The following is a 20014-nucleotide window of genomic DNA, read 5'->3' on the forward strand; positions in this document are numbered from 1 at the left end:
ACTTTGGTTCAGTATTCACTAAGGAGGACACAAACAACCTTCCGGATATAAAAGTGGTCAGAGGGTCTATTAAAGAGGAGGAACTGAGGGAAATCTTTATTAGTCGGGAAATTGTGTTGGGGAAATTGATGGGATTGAAGGCCGATAAATCCCCAGGGCCTGATGGACTGCATCCCAGAGTACTTAAGGAGGTGGCCTTGGAAATAGCGGATGCATTGACAGTCATTTTCCAACATTCCATTGACTCTGGATCAGTTCCTATCGAGTGGAGGGTAGCCAATGTAACCCCACTTTTTAAAAAAGGAGGGAGAGAGAAAGCAGGGAATTATAGACCGGTCAGCCTGACCTCAGTAGTGGGTAAAATGATGGAATCAATTATTAAGGATGTCATAGCAGCGCATTTGGAAAATGGTGACATGATAGGTCCAAGTCAGCATGGATTTGTAAAAGGGAGATCATGCTTGACAAATCTTCTGGAATTTTTTGAGGATGTTTCCAATAAAGTGGACAAAGGAGTACCAGTTGATGTGGTATATTTGGACTTTCAGAAGGCTTTCGACAAGGTCCCACACAGGAGATTAATGTGCAAAGTTAAAGCACATGGGATTGGGGGTAGTGTGCTGACGTGGATTGAGAACTGGTTGTCAGACAGGAAGCAAAGAGTAGGAGTAAATGGGTACTTTTCGGAATGGCAGGCAGTGACTAGTGGGGTACCGCAGGGTTCTGTGCTGGGGCCCCAGCTGTTTACATTATACATTAATGATTTAGACGAAGGGATTAAATGTAGTATCTCCAAATTTGCGGATGACACTAAGTTGGGTGGCAGTGTGTTGGGGAATTCCAGAACCAGGGGTCACAGTCTAAGGATAAGGGGTAAGCCATTTAGGTCCGAGATAAGGAGAAACTTCTTCACCCAGAGAGTGGTGAACCTGTGGAATTCTCTACCACAGGAAGTAGTTGAGGCCAATTCACTAAATATATTCAAAAGGGAGTTAGATGAAGTCCTTAGTACTCGGGGATCAAGGGGTATGGCGTGAAAGCAGGAAGTGGGTACTGAAGTTTCATGTTCAGCCATGAACTCGTTGAATGGCGGTGCAGGCTAGAAGGGCTGAATGGCCTGCTCCTGCACCTATTTTCTATGTTTCTATGTTTCTATGTTTCACCACTCTTCCTGGTAACCACTTTACCCATTTATGTTGATGGTTTTTCACTCTCACCTTCTGATTTAATTTCACACTTCTCTCTTTTACTCTACCTCTATCATGATTCTCTTTCTGTCTTAATTATGTCTCTTCTACGGACTGTGCCAAGTTTAGTTTTAACAACGAGAATCTGGTTCGTTACGCCTTGGAATATGGCAGGGGCAGAAGACACTCCAAACGGTAGCCTATTAAATTGATATAGACCTAGATGGGTATTTATATCAAACATGACTTGGACTCCTCATCTAGTTCAAGCTATAAGTAGACATTCGTAAGTCCCAACCTTGAGAAAATCTGACCCCCTGTCAGTGTTGTGAACAAATCTTCTATATTTGGCAATGTATTCGGGACATTACCCTCTAGAACCTGGTTACTTTATAATCACCACATAATCTTACCTTACCATCGGACTTAGGTGCAACAACCATGGGTGTAGCCCAATTACATCGATCTATCTTAGAAATGATGTTCTCAGTCTCTAGTCTTTTGAGTTCTTGCTCAACTTTCTCGAGTGCATATGGTACGGAACGTGGCTTGCAGTAAACCGATCTAGCGTCCTTCTGTACCCTGACACTCGCCTTGAAGCCTTGGATCAGACTGCCCATTTCGCAGAACACTTTCGGATAATTCTTGATGACATCATCCTTTGACGCCAATCTCGTTTCAACACGAAAAATCTCACTCCAATCCAGCTTCAATGATCCCAACCAATTTCTTCCTAGTAAGGCAAACTTGTCTCCTGCCACTACTATTAGAGGCAAGCTCTGAACTTGATCCTTGTATTTCACCGGTACGGTGATACGACCTACCACCGGATTGTTCTTGCTCGAGTATCCTCGCAGCTCTATCTTGGCTTTCTCCAGTGGGAAATCCCGCAATTTGTTGAGGTATAGCAACTCCCGTACTACACTCACGGATGCACCAGTGTCGATTTCCATGGGTATCTTGAATCCTGCAACATCTTTGTGGATTATGATACTTTTCGAATCGCCGTCCGTTAACCTTGTGCTCCTGATGATGTTTAACTCTAACATCTCCTCGTCCTGTTGTTGTTCTTCCATGCTATGTAGTCTCTGAGGATTTCTACTCATAGCTTTGAAAGCTGGTTTACCCTTCAGTCGGCATGCCTTCGCAAGATGCCCAGTTATCCTGAAGACGAAACACTCTGCCTTCACATATGGACAACTTTGAGCAATGTGTTGTCCCAGGCACTGATAGCAGGATGTCAATGCTCTGTTCCCATTTCCAGTTTCTGAGACTTTGGGGCCGCACCGCCTTTTACTTTGAACCTGCAGGTAATTCACCTCGGTTGTCTGATGACTGAAATTAGTATGAAATTCTTGGGAATATTGGTCGGCCATGCTCATCGACCTAGCTGTCTGACAAGCTAAATCAAAAGTTAAGTTAGGCATCATCAATAACTTTCTTCTGATCGCATCATTTTTCATCCCACAAACAAAGCAATCTCGCAATGTACGGTTCTGAAAGTCTCCGAAATTACAGTGAATAGATAGCTTTTTTAATGCTACATTCTAATCACTGATATTTTCTTCGGCCTTCTGATTTCGTATTCTAAAACGATAACTTTCAGCAATTTCTAATGGAACGGGGCTGTAATGTTGTTCCGACTTAGTTAGAATCTGTTTCAGCATTGTATCCTTTAGCTTGTCAGGCACAAGCAAATTTATCAGCGTTTCATACAACTCGGGCCCGGCCTCAGTCAAGAATATGGCTCTTTTTCGTTCCAACACTGCCCGGTTATTGTCTTTATTACTGGGAATTTCAGTGATATTATTTGCAGTGAAAAACATTTTGATCCGATCCACATATGCCCTGAAACTTTCATGGTCACGTTGAAATGCCCCCAAATGTCCTCTAACTCCAATAGGGGCAGCCATTTTGACTCTGGCAGTTTAACCAAGTGTGCTCGTAATTTACCTCGGATTTGTAGCTGTTTCCAAAAACAGCGAAGCTCTCAAAGTCTCCCTGTCGGCAACATAAATTTTAGCTTTGTATTATCCGATTCTCATCGCCCAATGTCATATCTTCGGAGAGCACACAACACACAACCTGTAAGATGGCTGCCGATCCGAATCTTCTGACCTGGTCAGGTGACCTGCTCTTTGTTAAACCGCACTAGCTGCAATAACACAGGCGTCCACAGTGTGGAGCTACAGACATTGCACTATTCTCCCTCCAAACTCCTACATGAACCTTCAAATGTGATGTGGCCAAGGCTGCTTTAATTATTCCCGCTGGAACTGAGTCATCGGCAACGTCATCAGACCCACACCCCCATCTACCATCAATGGCACAACCTGGTGCCGAGCTTGTGGCCAACACTTTGCCGTAGGCAATTAGGCTTATAGAGCTGTGCCTGGTCTCCAGTTGTCTTGGACCCCCTTGCCACTGGACCAAGACCTTGCTCAGCTAAGCCCGTGTGGTTGCCGGTGTGCAGCGGCCACCCCACGTTAAAAGAACTCACGCACAGGCATCTTCCACTCCGTCAGTATGAAGTTCAGGACCTGGAACATCAGGACCCTCATGGACAATCCCAACAGCAACAGGCCAGAATGCCGCACTGCCATAGTTGCCCGGGAACTCAGATGTTTTGACATTGACATCGCCGCCCTAAGCGAGACCCGGTGGACAGGGGAAGCCAGTCGAAGGAATATGGTGGAGGTTACACTTTCTTCGGGAAAGGGAAACCAGAGGCAGAACGCCGCCTTCATGGAGTTGGCTTTGCCGTCAAGAATGAGCTGGTCGACCGCCTCAAAGACTCCCTGTGGGGTCAACGAACGCCTCATGACTCTTCGTATTACCCTATCCCAGAACCAATGCGCCACAGTCATCAGTGCGTACGCCTCCACACTCGATGCAATGGATGAGGCTAAAGAGGGTTTTTATTCTAACCTCGAGACATCCTTGTCCCGTGACCCCACGGGCGACAAATTGATCCTCCTGGGTGATTTTAATGCCAGGTTGGCAAAGACACAGCCCTCTGGGGAGGCGTGATTGACAGAGAGTGGGTAGGGAAAGCCAATTCCAGCGCTTCCCTACTCCTGACAAAATGCTTAGAACATGAACTCCTCATTACCAACATGCTGTTCCGCCAGAGGGACAAATACAAGGCATTGTGGCAACACTCTCGATCCAAACACTGGCACCTGCTTGACTCTGTCATCGTCTGAGCCAGGGATTGCAAGGATGTGCGCATCACCCGCGCCATGACAGGAGCTGACGACTGCTGGATGGATCACCGCCTAATCCAATCCATCATCAACATTAACATTGCCCCAAAGCAGAGGGGACAGCAGAAGCAGTACCGCAAAAAAGTTAATGCCAGGGCACTTAGAGACCCAGCTCAGAGAGCCCTATACAGCCAGCGCCTCACAGCCAATCCGGCGTGCCTTGATGACATTAAGATGCTGAATCCCCATAGCACTTGGTCTGTCCTCCAGGCCTCTATAACCAGTGCCTGTGAAGAGACACTTGGTCACTCAACAAGAAAACATCAGGACTGGTTTGATGAAAATGATCAGGAGATCGAAGATCTAATAGATCACAAGCGCAAAGCATTTCTGAGCCTCAAGCAACAGCCCAACTCGGGAGCTGCAAAGCAACATTACAGACGGCTCAAGGCTCCGGTCCAACAAAAAACTCGGGACCTAAAGAACTGGTGGTGGATGGAGAAAGCACAGGAGATACAACAACTGGCCGACAGCCACGATATGCGAGGATTCCTCGCTGCAGTCAAGGCCACCTACGGTCCAAACTCCCAAGGCCCCACCCCACTCCTGGCCAAGAACGGGGAAACACTCATCAAGGACACCGAGGCTGTCAGGGCCCGCTAGAAGGAGCACTTTGAAGATCTCCTCAATCAGGACTCTGCCTTTGACTCAAGTGTTCCCAATTCCATCCCACCATGCCACACGCCACCACCTCAGTGAAACTCCAACATTGCACGAGGTTGGCAAAGCCATAAAACAGTTTAAGAATAACAAGGCTACGGGTGCGGATGGAATCCCTGCTGAGGCGCTAAAATATGGCAGAGAGGCGCTGTTGGCGCGGATACATGACCTCATCTCGCTCATTTGGAGGAAGGAGAGCATGCCGGGAGATCTCAGAGATGCAGTGATTGTGACCATTTTTAAAAAGGGGGACAAGTCCAATTACGGCAACTACAGGGGAATCGTCCTGTTTTCAACCACTGGGAAAGTTGTCGCTTGAGTTCTCCTCAATCGTCTTCTCCCTATGGCCGAGGAGCTCCTCCCGGAATCACAGTGCGGATTTCATCTCCTACGGGGCACAACAGACATGATCTTTGCAGTGCGCCAGTTGCAGGAAAAATGAAGGGAGCAGCGCCAGCCCTTATACATGGCCTTTTTCGATCTTACAAAGGCCTTTGACACTGTCAACCGTGAGGGTCTATGGAGCGTCCTTCTCCATTTCGGGTGCCCCCAAAAGTTTGTCAACATCCCTTGCCTGCAGGCCGTGATCCTTACCAACGGATCCATTACAGACCCAATCCATGTCCGGACTGGGGTCAAACAGGGCTGCGTCATCGCCCCAGCCCTTTTCTCAATCTTCCTCCCCGCTATGCTCCACCTCACAATCAACAAGCTCCCTGCTGGAGCGGAATTAAACTACAGAACCAGTGGGAAACTGTTTAACCTACGCTGCCTCGAGGCCAGGTCCAAGATCACCCCAACCTCTGTCATTGAGCTGCAGTATGCGGACGATGCCTGCGTCTGTGCATATTCAGAGGCTGAACTCCAGGATATAGTCACTGAGGCATATGAAAGCATGGGCCTTGCGCTTAACATCCGTAAGACAAAGGTCCTTCACCTGCCTGTCATCGATGCACAGCACTGCCCTCCAATCATCAAGATCCACGGTGCGGCCCTCGACAACGTGGACCATTTCCCATATCTCGGCAGCCTCTTATCAACAAAGGCAAACATTGATGCGGAGATTTAACATCGCCTCCAGTGTGTCAGTGCAGCCTTCGGCCACCTGCGGAAAAGAGTGTTTGAAGACCAGGCCCTCAAATCTACCACCAAACTCATGGTCTACAGGCTGTCATAACACCCACCCTCCTGTATGGGTCTGAGGCATGGACGATGTACAGAAGGCACCTCAAGTTGCTGGAGATACATCATCAACGATGTCTCCGCAAGATCCTGCAAATCTTCTGGGAGGACAGGCGCACCAACATCAGTGTCCTCGACCAGGCTAACATCCCCAGTATTGAAGCACTGAGCACACTCGATCAGCTTCGCTGGGCTGGCCACATAGTACGCATGTCAGATATGAGACTCCCGAAGCAAATACTTTATGCGGAGCTCCTTCATGGTAAACGGGCCAAAGGAGGACAGCGGAAACATTATAAAGACACCCTCAAAACCTCCCTGGTAAAGTGCGACATCACCACTGACGCCTGGGAGACCCTGGCTGAAGATCGCCCGAAGTGGAGAAAGTGCATCCGGGAGGGTGTTGAGTTCTTCGAGTCTCAACGCAAAGAGCGTGAAGAGGCCAAGCGCAGGCAGCGGTAGGAGCGCGTGGAAAACTAGCCCGACCGATCACTTCCCTCGACGAATGTCTGTCCCACCTGTAACAGAATCTGTGGTTCCCGTATCAGACTGTTCAGCCATCAAAGAACTCACTTAGGGAGTGGAAACAATCCTCCTCGATTCCGAGGGACTGCCTATGATGAGACCCACACCATTTAATAGGGCCGGCAAACGTGCATAACTAGTTTAATGGGGCCATTAACTGAAAATTTCAGTGGAGAACGTGCTGTTCACATCTTTGTGCTCTTGATCTGCTATGCAGCCCACACCCACACTCCCGTCTCAAAGGTAAAAATTCCGGCCCATGTGTGATTCTGGATAATAAATGTTGGTTGGCTATTTGACTAGGGGGATGCCGTCGAGATAGAGGAAGGATCACAGCAGAGTCCACTTCTGACCTCACCTGACAAGTAGCCAAAGATGCAACTCCAATATTAAACTGCACGCGAACCATGATTTTGTGTTGCATGTGTGTTGCACTGTGGGACACAGAGATATTTTGACTGAGCAGACCGGGGATCAAAACTGGATCTTCTTAATCTGTGCAACATCAAATGGTACATTTGCCGACAAGGGCCTCGGTGGGGAGAGGGGATCCTATACTCCTGTTTCAGTATGTTTGTTTTCTTTTATTTAAATTGTAACTTGTAAGTAGGATGAATTTCAGACGCAGTTTGAAAACTTGCAGTTTCATGTTGATTTACAAATACCTAAATTTGACGCAGTTTTGGGTACTTACAATTTTAAGCGACATGCCCCTTTTTCAAATCAAATTGCAGTACACATGCTCAATCAAATCATGTTTCTCAGGAAGTTCTATGACCATTTTCAATTTGCTCTTTGTGCGTCATGAACTTCTCCATATTGGTGACTCATATGCTCAACTTATTAAGTGCTCACCTAGTTGAACAAGTAACGTTGGTGGTTGCTGCATAGTTAACTGGTGAGCTGCAGGGAATACTGTTATCTGCACTTGCTACCAACTTTGTTGATGCTGCATCAGTTCCAGGCGTTTTCTTTGCTGTAGTGAGCTCACTGCTTTCAAGTAAGAAAAAAATAACAAGCATCCATCAATAGTTTTCAAATAATAATTTATGACATTAATAAACTATTTAAGCTTCATTTTGAGGGTGGTTGATATCATTGGGATCACTCAGTTGCCTTATTACTGACTGGTTCCCACCTATTATCCGATATCTGTCCTCTATGGGGCTCTGCAGCTTACTTTAAAAATGAGATTCTGGTTGGTATCTTAGCTAACATTGCCAGTGAAATTATGTCACCCATTATTTGCATGCAATAAATGTCTTGGTAACTGATGTCACATGCTTTGTGGAAATGACTTGTGCAACCAGTTACAAAGCCTTTTCTTTTGCCCTGCTCCTCAGATTCACCACCAGCCAAACCGCTAGTGGATCCAATGGGCACCTAGCCCTATAATTAGGAGCCAATAACAGTAGTTTTATTTAACAGAAAATATAATTAAAAAAGCAACAGGAGAGGCAAAAATTAATTGTCCAGAAGAAAGGAGCAAATAGATTATAATAAAGCATTTAAAGTGCTGTTGTGATGATCAAGCTCAAATTGTCTCAGCCTTTCTTACAGACGCGTTCACTTTCATTTGTCATGAGGTGACTACTGCATTTTATTTTGACAACACTAGATCTATGCTGATGACAGCCTGTGATTTAGGAGCAGTTACAAAGCCTTGGGAGATCTCTAAGCAGGTGAGTACAGGAAGCATATTCCATCATGACGTGGTTTAAGAAATGCACATTATTATATTTAAAGCCATACATTTATTTCCAGCTTTCATTTTATATTCTGCAGTTCTCCTATTGCTTAAAAGTAGATACAGAATATAATTATGTTTTGTCATTAATAACATTTATTGTCATTAGATTTGGATACTAAGGCCCAAATTCTGGAGGAAAAATGTTGCATTTGAGTAGGAGTTCAATACATGTTTAGTGTGGACCCGATATTATCCTTTTTGCAACTAACTTAGCATCAACTATTGTGTTACGAGTACATTTTGTTCCTGTTGGAAAAGCAAATATTCTACAGATAATTTTTTTCTACTGCCACAGGTACAAATGTTCTCTTAAAAAATGTCTCTCTTTAAATGCGGTGTGGACGCTACTCCATCTGTTACAATACAAATCTATATTTTTGTTTGTGTCGTTAAATGTTATTTCCTTCATTTTGATCATACACTCACTGCCTGATGTTCCCAAAATCCAGGAAATTTTTTTCCAGAAAGAGGCTCTTGTCCTCAATATAGCAGATCTTCAGGAGTACACAAAGGCTATTTGTTTTGGGAATTTGTTCATTCATCATATTATCATATAAAGTATCCAAGGAGCAAGATGAATCACCAAGACATACCTGAATCATAAAGCTTTAACTATTACTTTCTAACTAAGCATAAAAGCAATATATGTAAATGACTATTGAAATATTAAATTGGGCAGTGTAGCGCAATGTGATGAAAGTGAGAGATTTTCACTCAACCATAAAAATGTTACTATTACTGCCACACTAGTATCCGCACTAACCACGATGAAGCATTTTCTCTTCTCCAAACTGCCAAAGATTGGACATGCGTCCAGTTCTCTTCCCAGAATCATCCCTATTACGTCTTGTGATATTTCAAGATTTACACTGTGCCTTTGGCATGAGCAATAAGTACCCATTCAATATCATGATGTGGACATCAAGTACAGAAAATGTCCTAAGTTAATTACGGCACCCTGTAAATTAAAGAAAGAAAAGTAATTGCTCTTTGAGTTATTGCACCTAATCTCAATCAGAATGGCAGAAAAAATGATTTATTCTTTTTGTGAATTATGAAGCAATCTGTCTAACTATATTCGAACCTATTTACATATGCAACATTGCCTGGTCCTATTTACATTACGAGTGATTTCTGTGCCATAAAATGTGTGGATTTTCTAATGTTTTTCTTTATTAAAAGGTAAATTATCATTGTTGCTAAAAAAAAGAATGAGGAGCCATGCCTCAATTTCATCTTGAGGATGTCACATACAAGTAGCATGATGACATTTTTTAACAGAGTAAAGATCACAACATCATGTGTTAGACAAACAATTTATGATTTACATGCATAACCATGATGAAGCATGTCCCCCTTCTCAGATTCCAAGGATTCGACATACCTCCTGGTCTCTTCGAAGATGACCATCAGGAACATGTCCTCTTTTTTGCACTCTTTTCTTAATTAGTCTTACTTCATCACTGAAGCTCGAGACACTTGGCAACTGCCCAACATGAAGATGGAGAAACTTGTAGCTGATCAGGGAAAAGAATAGCTCAGAAAACAATTGAAGTTCAGAAACAGTTCAGCACCTGTCCCAGATCTAGACCAATTATAGTTAGTCGCAGAATTCACAAATGACTAAGTAGACAAGACATAGGTTACTACCAACAGTACTTTCCTCATCAGGAAAATGGAGGTACCATTACATGGAGCTGTGATACTATGTATGAATCTGGCTTGGCATTAATGAGCTGCTACAATTATGTGTGTTTTGACAGTTTGAAATTGCATTAAATAAGTATGTAGAGCACTTGAATTTATGTATTATAGGTAGCTGAATTGGTAACCAGTGAGTTCTTTGAACAAGGGGACAGGGAGAGGGCTGAGCTGAAGCTGACACCAGCTGTAAGTATTAATTTTAAAATGTAGATTAAAAAAAAAACTTTGTCCTTGGTATTCTATTCTCTCTATTCACTTTCTCTATCATTGTCACTTGTTAATGTTTTGTCTGGTATATCTGCAGACTTGCAACAGTGATTTATGCTATTCAAATTAATTAAGAAGTAGATTCTGTAATAATTACCTCATGCATGATCTTCATTCAGCTTTTAGATGCTGGTTTCAAATATTCTGCACAAGGGTCACAATTCCTACCTAAAATTCAAAGGCATACTGGTTTTAACTAGTTAAATAACGGTATTAGTTTAGAAAAGGGAACACATTTTCTAACAGATGTGGAATGGTTTTGAGTTCACTGATTAAACTAATTTGGACTGAAACCAATTCAGAACTATCCAATGTTGCATTGACTTGATATTAAATAATAAGGAAAGACTTACATTTCAGGACACCCCAAAGTGCTTTACAGCTTATGAAGTACTTTTTGAAGTGTACTCACTGATATAATGTAAGAAATGCAGTAGCCAGCTTGCGTACAGTAAGGTCCCACAAGAAAGTTGATGGGCCAAAAACAAGAAACAGCACTCCCTCAGTACTGCACTGGAATGTCAGCCTAGATTTTTGTGCTCACATATCTGGAGTGGGACTTGAACCCACAATCTTCTGACTCAGAGGCGAAAGTGCTACCACTGAGACATGGCTGACATGTTTATTTAGTCTCAGTGTCTAGATTACACAAGTTGCATGCCATCAGGTGCTTCAGCTTGCCTTTTGGTATGAAAATCTTAGTGCAACAAGGGAACAAAAGCACGTTCAAATAAGTTTTGATGATTGGAACTAGATTTTTCAACTGGAAGACTCTTGTCTTAAATTGACACCTGTCTTGTATCACATGCAGCTGGAAGGTATCACGTCATTATATCAGCTGCACAAAGCGTGGTTCCAAAAGTTGCATTAGTCTGCTGATAGTTGGTATCCCATTCATTGGCACCTATACTGAACACTCAGTACCATACCTGGAGCCAAATAACTACAACTTTAGTCCAAAAATTGCAAAACCAATCCCAATGTATCTAATGGTGTATTTGATTAAGTACTTTATCATGAATAATCTGCCCTTTTTACTGTATTTGTTGGAGCTAGAAATCTTCCTGGTGCCTCAACACTAATCCACAGCTAAGAAATCATAAAGCACCCCTCATCTATCTTGTTTCAATCATAAAGAAGGAGGGCAGCATCAGAGATCCCTCCGAGTGGTTTGAATCCCATGTGAAATGCAGATTAGATTTGGACTGAGTTAAAACTAAATCAACAATCACTTATTTGACTCCTGAAGCCAACGTAAACTTCAGCCAGAGCCAAGATTGATTCCATGGCTCCAGTTCGCTCAATTGAGCTGAGAAAAGTCTTTCCCAATTAGTCATTAATCAAGTGTTTGGCACAACTGGGCTTGGACCAGCCACGATCCCAGCTGTATGAAATGTCGTAACCTCAGTACCAGCGGGTTACTTCAGTTTTTAATCATTTCTATTTTACTCTTTCCTCTCTCTGACACACTAATGGATTATTTATTTGACATCTTAGTTCTGTGTTAATGCCCAGTGTGCTGAAGGTTTGCAGAAACAGTCTTTCCATTGGTGATGGTACAAAGCATTCCAAGATCAGATATGGTCTTGCTCAGTGTGATACTAAGGACGTTTGTCAATCATATTTCTGCTATGTATATTAGATTACTAAAATATTGTGTCAAAATATTTAAAGAGGAAGTTTTACCATCAGTGCTCATTTAAAAATCAAACAGGTAAAGGGAATTAGGATTAATATTGACATTCCTTTGCTATTCTTTGTCTACTTCTGTAGTGTTTTTAAATATTTTTGTTTTAACTGCTGAGTGCCAATGACATCGCAAGGAGCCTGGCTAGAAATTATTACAGTGCTGAATTAATATCAGTGACAGCAATTATTAACCTGGGATATTTCAGCAAAAAGTGTCATGACTACTGTGTATATGAATTCAGCCTGCTCACCCTGTCATGTGTAGTAAATCTTTGAAGCCGGTTCCTTCTTAAAACAAAAATATATCTTCACAGCACAGAACAATGGTGCAACACATTGGGATGCAGTGACACAGAGTGATGGGCATGTCATTTTCCATATTGAAGGGGGGCAAGAATTTCTGTTGTTGCTATGTGTAGCGATGTCATCATTACACAAAGAGCATTTGTAATGGGATATATTCTTGCCTTTACTATCTGGACATTAAGCATTGCCTGAGCTCTGAGAGGAAAATCTGGCAAAGAGGGTCGCACACAGAACCCGATAGATTTTTCTTCCATTGACATTTGAGAGTTCCCTTTATGTGCTCTGCACATCCCAGCCCAGGTGATTCTTAATGTCCGGCAGTGAAGACGTTAACCTGGCCCAGTATCTTGACTTTGTGAGTAGAGCAAAGGACAGCTCATTAGTAAGTTGTCAGCTTGGCTCAGTTGGTAACACTCTCACCTTTGGGTTAGAATATTGTAGTTTCAACCTGCACTCCAGGATTTGAGCACATCAGTGCAATACTGAAGGAGTTCTACATTGTTGGAGATGTTAAACCAAACGCCCATGTGTCTGTTCAGATGGACGTAAAAGATCCTATTGCACCAAGGAGGGTAGGGAATTCTCCCTGTGTACTGGCAATGTTTATTCCTCAACCAAAAACAGTCTATTTATTATTCATCTGATTTGCTTTTGTGTGGGACCTTGCTATGCACAAATTGGCTATCACATTTTCCTACATAACAACAGTAACTGCACTTCAAAAGTAAGTTATTAATTGTGAGCACTTTGGGACATCCTGAGGACATGAATGGTACAATATAAGTGCAAGTGCTTTCTTTCCTTTGAAAATAGTCACTCTTTTTTCTTTTAAATGCTAGTGTTTAGTAAGCTGATAGATAACAATAATCTGAAATTCCATTGTTTATATGTCCAGGAAAGGCAAATAGTATATAGGAATACTGTGTGTTTGTGCGCTTAGGGGCGTATGGAAGGAAAACACTAATTGTAGGTGTTGGAGAATATTTTCATTAGAAATCAGAGATTACATATTGAACATACTTACTTCAAAACAACTACGTGATGCAGTAGAAAAAACCCAAAAATGTACAGTCACATTCTAAAATATATACTTTTACTGAGAAAACACTGATGTGGTTTTGGTGGTTTTATTGAGACATAATTTAAACTGGAATAGACATGCAACTTATGTCACTGGGCATACATTTTAAGATGTAGCTTCTATATAATCAGATAAAAAGCTCTCTGTATTTTATACCCTTGATGAAAACGCTATAGAATGGATTCATTTGTCCATTCTCTGTCCTGCGATAATACAGTAAGGACTCCTAAATCAGGTGTGATGATGCTGAGCTATCCATGTAACACAATAAAGTTGCATATCAAGCCCATTCTCAGAAGACCATTCATTGTACATCAGTACAACCCATCTATTCCACGCACTCTGAGTTCTGGATCAGCTGTTACAATTTATGACTGAGGAACTGGTCTCAGGTTAGCGCTAAATCCTCAGCAGTGTTTTTGCTGAGATTCCACGTGTTCACTGGGGACAAGACTAAGACGGCCAATTAAAGTGAGTTCTAATGTGACCTTTAACAGCTGTCACAGAGATTATTGCTCCAGCCATTTGTATGGGCCTACTTTTAAGCTTGCTGCTTTTTTGATATTGCAGATTTTCACAAGCGTATCATTTTAAACAAATCTTCAACTTCAGTCAAAAGTAAACAAACTAGAGATTTGTCATTTTCCTGATCTTCTGATACTTTTTTTTAAAAACCTCTGTGAATTTTAAATATTGTGGTCTGTAGCAACCAGTCTACCTACAGTAATGTCACAGCTGACACCGAGTGAAATACATTGATGTGTAGGCAAATGCATCCTGCTGAACTGCACTCATAATTTGATTATAAATTGCACACTAGGGATAGATGATTTATAGGTTGTCAACACCTTACTTGACTTGTGCTATAATTTCCCTTCATTAGGAGTCTTTCATTATTTTGTTTGCTTTTAACAAAATTAATGCATCTTCATGCTCAAAAATCATACATGCATGGAGTGAGCAATGAATTAATCTTTTGACCTTGGTAGTGAACATGCAAAATGTGGGTAAAAATGCATGAAGAACTCTGAGTTATTACTGCTATTAGCAATCCGTGAATGTCAGGTCCTGCAGTAACTGCACTCTTGGACGTGTGCTGAAACACAATTCTATCTTTGCAAATATTCTACAGGCTATCTTTGACCGAAATAGGAAGGACGAGTTGCCGGGGCTTCAGCTAGAATGGATTGATGGGATATGCAAGCCATTGTTTGAGGTAAACAAATTATGATCTTTTATATTGTACTTTCCTTCCTCCCTCTTATCCGGTTTTCTCAAAATGATTTTTAAAATATGGAACCAGCTGAAAAGCTGTGGAATCTATCATTTAAAGAAATATTTGAAAGGTATTTAGAAGGTGTAAACTAACTTAGGCAGTGGGATCAATTAAACACAAGCAAACTTTCCTTTACTCTTCATGGTCAATTGGAATGTTTCCCAATATGTGCCTGAAGGATGTAGTAATCGTACTTGTAGGTAATGTGTGGAGCATGCTTGCCAACTTTGGTTCGAGGTATTCCTGGAGGTTTGATCACGTGAGATTCTGATCACATGATACCTGACTATGTAATGCCTGAACACATGGCACTTGATCATGTGATGTCTGATCACATGACTGCTACAAATGTTATTGCATTTGCCTTATGAAGGTTGGGTCCCCTGTGGTACTGTTGCTCATGGTTTCACGACAGCAGCTACTGTACGAGAAGTTCTAACACCCAGGAGACCACTGGTGAGCAGGCAAAGAGGGGAGACTGAGAGTGGGGAAGAAGGGAAACCGAAGGCGGTGGAGGGATTTACAGGGAAAACCAGAGGTGGAGGAACTTTGATTCCACCAATAACTAATGGTAACTCACTGAAATTACACTGATAATTAATAGCCAAGTGGTAACACTCAGATTCCACTCACAGCCAACAGTAATATATTAACGCATTGATAGTAATAGGTGTAATGGTCCTGATACTCTACCTGTAACTAGTAATAATCCTATAATCCGCTGATATTCACCCTGTAACCATAGCCAGAAATCCCTCAGCACTGCACAAGGTGAGATTAGGCTCCCCAGTCAATGACCCTTTTAACAGATTTGATCTCTCTCTCCGTATCTCCTTGGATTCTGGTTTGGACTCTGGTTCTGTGTGAAGGTGACAATTCTAAACTGGGAACCTCGGTCAGAGCTGATCTTTACTTGGACTTCACACATTAAAACTGGGCGACCTTAACCAAACCAAGGGATCTCACAAAGGGCAACGGGCTCAGTGTTTGGAGCACTTCTCACAGGGCACATCATCCTAAACTCAACTCAGCACCTACATTTCTAAACCACTTCCTGGGCTCGGATTTGATAAAAAGAGTTTTCACAGAATAATAGAAATTACTGCACAGGAGGAGGCCATTTAGCCTCCAGTGCTGATGCGCTCTCTGTAACCCCATTCCCACCCCCAAAACTTTTTATATTCTTCCTTTTCAAAAATGTATCCTATACCCTTTGAAATTAAGTTTTACTTTCTACCTCAATAGCCACACGCAGTAAAGGATCCCATGGTCCAACAGCCCTCAGTTCTAGAACCTTCCTGCTCTCTTCCAGTGAGAATTCTTGGTTTCCGTTCCCTAGTTCCCCATTCGTGCACCGATGGAAATAACCTCCCACTATTTACCCACAGTCAGGTCCCCATGCTTCACTCAGCCCTTTACTAGCTGCTCCTCTCTCAGTGCTGCTCCCACTCACCAAGTTGCTGCCGCCTCAGACACTGCAGGAAATGCTGTTCCTCACACACCCTCCAACCCATTATCCCTCCCCGCTTGAGCCCCAATCCCCCGAACTCCTATCCCCTAATCCCCAATTCCCCAAGCTCCCTCTGCCCGAGCCCCCATTTCCCAGTCTCCCTCTCCCCGAGCCTTCCATTCTGCAGTCTCCCTCTCCCCAACCCCCATTCCCCAGTCTCCCGAGCCCCGAGCCTCATTTCCCACTCTCCCTCTCCCCGAGCCCCCATTCCCCAGTCTCCCAAGCCCCGAGTCCCCATTCCCCAGTCTCCCTCTCCCCAAGTCCCCATTCCCCAGTCTCCCTCGCTCCCTGACCCCCATTCCGCAGTGTCCCTCTCCCCGACCCCCATTCCTCACTATCCCTCTCTCCCCCAGATCTCTCATTCCCCAGTCTCCCCCTGTTTCCCCTCACTCTCGAGACCCCTGATTTCAGAGATCACCCACTTTAGCCCACCTGTTCAGATCTCTTTCCCCACCCCGTCATTTCAGTGCTCCACCCAATTGGTCAGACCCCCCTTCCCTGAATGTTGACACTCACAATTCCCGATCCCTCCCGATTCCCAGCTGTCCAACCCCCTGCCGATTGCTCTCCACATAGTCGCAGCTCTCTGTGGGTGACTTCATTGAGCTGGACATTTCCCCAGCAGCAGCCAATGATGTGATGGGGGGCGGTAGATGGGATGGAGGTAGGTGGAAGGGCAGATGTACTGCAACAGGAAATTTAAATTACTAATCTCGTGGGCTGCCGGAAGCAGCACTCGGAGGAGGAACCCCCAATTCCAGGAAATTCCCAGTCATTCCGAGAGGGTTGGGAACGCTAGTGTGGAGTAATTGTGTAGCAATGCTGAGCACTGTAGGATGAGCACTACAACAACCTGTGCTAGGATATGGTCTTGCCAGTTATAACACCATGTTAAGGGATTCTAAACCTACTCACTGTCAAGGCCATCACTCTCGCTATATTTGTATGCATGCTTACCAAAGTGTAGAATAACACCATCAGCCCATATACCAAAGTGATTCATTCTATCAATTTTCCTCTCCATGATAGTTGCCCTTACTCTTTTTCTCCTGAAGGCCAAAGTATGTTTCTGTGACAGGTTGCTCCATCTTGTGGATAGGGATGGAATGACAGGTCCAGGGACTGCAATCATTTAGGGCTAGAAATTCAGCTGCTTAGCGCTCCCGTTAGCGCCTGGAGGGTGCTAATGGACGCTAAGTGGTTAGCGATAGGGCACGGTGAATGCAACGGCATCCGCGAACTTCAGTGCCGGTGTAGCCCTAGCGCTAACACTTACCGCCTGGGCTTCTAGCGCCTCGCAGATCGTGACGTCATAAAGTGCGCAGTGCCCCGTTACTGCCCTGGAGGTGAAATTGCCTCCCGCCCCCTGCTGTATCAACAGCTGGCCGCTTGGGGAGCGCTAATTAAAGGGAATGGTTTTCAGGCAGATCAGCCGTTGTTATTTGCACCAGTTTGGTGCCTGGTCAAGTTTTTGATGTTTCATTGCTGGTCAAGTTTTTGATGTTTCAAGCCCTCTGAGAGTGTTTGGGGCTGTAATGACAGTTGCGCAGGTCGCCTTGCAACACAGAACTGCTGACAACTAGATTATGCAACATTATTGACCCTTCCCTTTAAGCGAGGGAAGCAACCTCTCATGCCGTTACCAATGTGCTCCACCTTGCACAGCGCTCTGCCACTATCGCCCCGCCCTCGGACTTTAGCGCCCTAAGAGAAGTGATTAGCGCTTGATTTAGCATTCCACTTCCCTCTTGGAGCACTAAAGCTGAATTTCCCGGCAGGAGAGAATCATTAGTGCCTGGCATTACTTTTTGTACTTTCCAAAAGTTAGCGCTACGGAATTTCTAGCCTTTACAGTTTTAGACTGAATCAGAAACACAAAATTATCTAGAAGCAGCTAATTTATATAAACTCACCTGCGCCAAAAGCAAAGCTTTGGTCCAGCTTGAATGATTTGGTCTCACTCTCTCCCTAGCTGTTGCTCTGTTCTGAATAAATGTCTAATCTAGCTCCAAGTGCAGTATAGCCAGACAATAGAGCAAAGAACAGCCCATGGAGGCAATCTTAGGGCAGGACGGGGTTGGCACAGGGGATGAACAGTTCAAAGGTGCCTGTCAATTGTTCCTACGATTGCCCTCGATAATTCTAATACTGGCCCATTAATCCATTATTATGATCCACTATGGGTTACTAGAAAGGAATGATAGGTAAGTGATAGCATCAACTTTTGCCCCCCTGAAAGAAATTGCTGTGAAATATTCAGTGACTGTTTTATCGCTGTACCCATTCAAAACTTTCTTACTTTGCAATTTGACAGGTGAAATTGATTACTAGGCTTTGATGAGGTGATCAGACTGCAAACAATATTGTTATTGCAATGATATTGAAGGAGATTTTCCTTTTCTTGTACTTGGGTGTATTGGATCACCTGGGTGCCATGCAAAGAGAAACATTGGATAGAAAGGATCACATGCCCATTACAGAGCCGAAACAATTTTTCAGTGATTTGAATGAATGGGCATGTGTTCGTCCCCATCCGATGTCCTTTAATGCACTTTGTCTAGGCGAAAATCAGCCCCATTGATTTTACGAGAAAACCATGATGTAGCTGAGTAGGAGGATATCCAGAAGCTGCACATGCCCATTGTACATTGGCCATTGCAGTTTGCTGTTATACTGCTATTGTGCACATGTAGTAATCTTTCAATTCTATTTATTTTCTTTAGATCACTCTGAATGACTCTGACAAAACAATATCAGTGCAATACCAAAACTCATTAATGACCCTAATCAAAACAAATCCTGAATTAAATTCTTTATTTACTAATTCTCCATCCCTCACCATCACAGCTTACCCTCTTTTCTCAGTGTTTCTCGAAGGTGCTGACTGTTGCTGGCATAAGGGTTCTGTGGCACTAACATTGGCAAGCTTGCCCCAAGTTATCATTTGTGAGCCAAGACACAAGTGTCAGCATACTATTGAACTGTGGAGGGAACACAGTTTAATTCATTCCTGCTTTAGCCTGATGTCCATGGATATGTACTTTCCAGCAGTAGTCACTGGATAGCAATAGCCGTGGTTGATTTTTTTCCCCCCTCCTTAACCAGTTGCAATGCCCTGACTGCTGTCCTTTACTGAGATTGACTAATTTAGCACAGGCCCAGATTCAAACCGGGGCCATTCTTGTCTCTATAGATAAGCGCAACACTAGTGATTTTAATTACTATTTATTTTTAAAGCTGCTAATTTTCTTATTGTCCTCATATTATAGTAAAGAAATCCAAATTGATATAAAAATTCAGCAATTGGTGGAAGTAAGGATTAAATGAAGAAAGATCAATTAACAAAAGGAAATCTAATAGTAACTTTCGTATGAGGGACCAGCTTCTAAATGAGACCTCTATGCACTGCTTCGCTGTGTTTTTTAATTGACATAAATAAAACTTAGACCTTCATTCACAGCCAGAGAGTCAAGCAATAGCAAACTGAGTTTTACTTATTAATTCCTTTTTTGTAAATCTCATGTAATAAAGAGTGAAATTTCACAGGATAATGCTGTGCTTTATATTTTAGTACAGCACAGTAGTGATATGACAATTCTGCTGTAATAAGT

At 43.2% G+C, this 20014-nt stretch overlaps 1 protein-coding gene across 1 annotated transcript in view; it reads left to right on the forward strand.

Moving 5' to 3' along the window:
* The window catches only part of pde11al (phosphodiesterase 11a, like), a 461489-nt gene that overhangs the window by 428872 nt on the left and 12603 nt on the right, over positions 1 to 20014 (forward strand). Inside the window, exons 17-19 of the mRNA XM_070879912.1 lie at positions 8439 to 8502; positions 10386 to 10460; positions 14750 to 14833. Of these exons, the coding sequence (XP_070736013.1) occupies positions 8439 to 8502; positions 10386 to 10460; positions 14750 to 14833 (223 nt within the window). The remainder of the gene's footprint in view (positions 1 to 8438; positions 8503 to 10385; positions 10461 to 14749; positions 14834 to 20014) is intronic.

The sequence above is a fragment of the Pristiophorus japonicus genome, chromosome 5 (assembly GCF_044704955.1).
Source record: "Pristiophorus japonicus isolate sPriJap1 chromosome 5, sPriJap1.hap1, whole genome shotgun sequence".
NCBI lineage: Eukaryota > Metazoa > Chordata > Chondrichthyes > Pristiophoridae > Pristiophorus > Pristiophorus japonicus.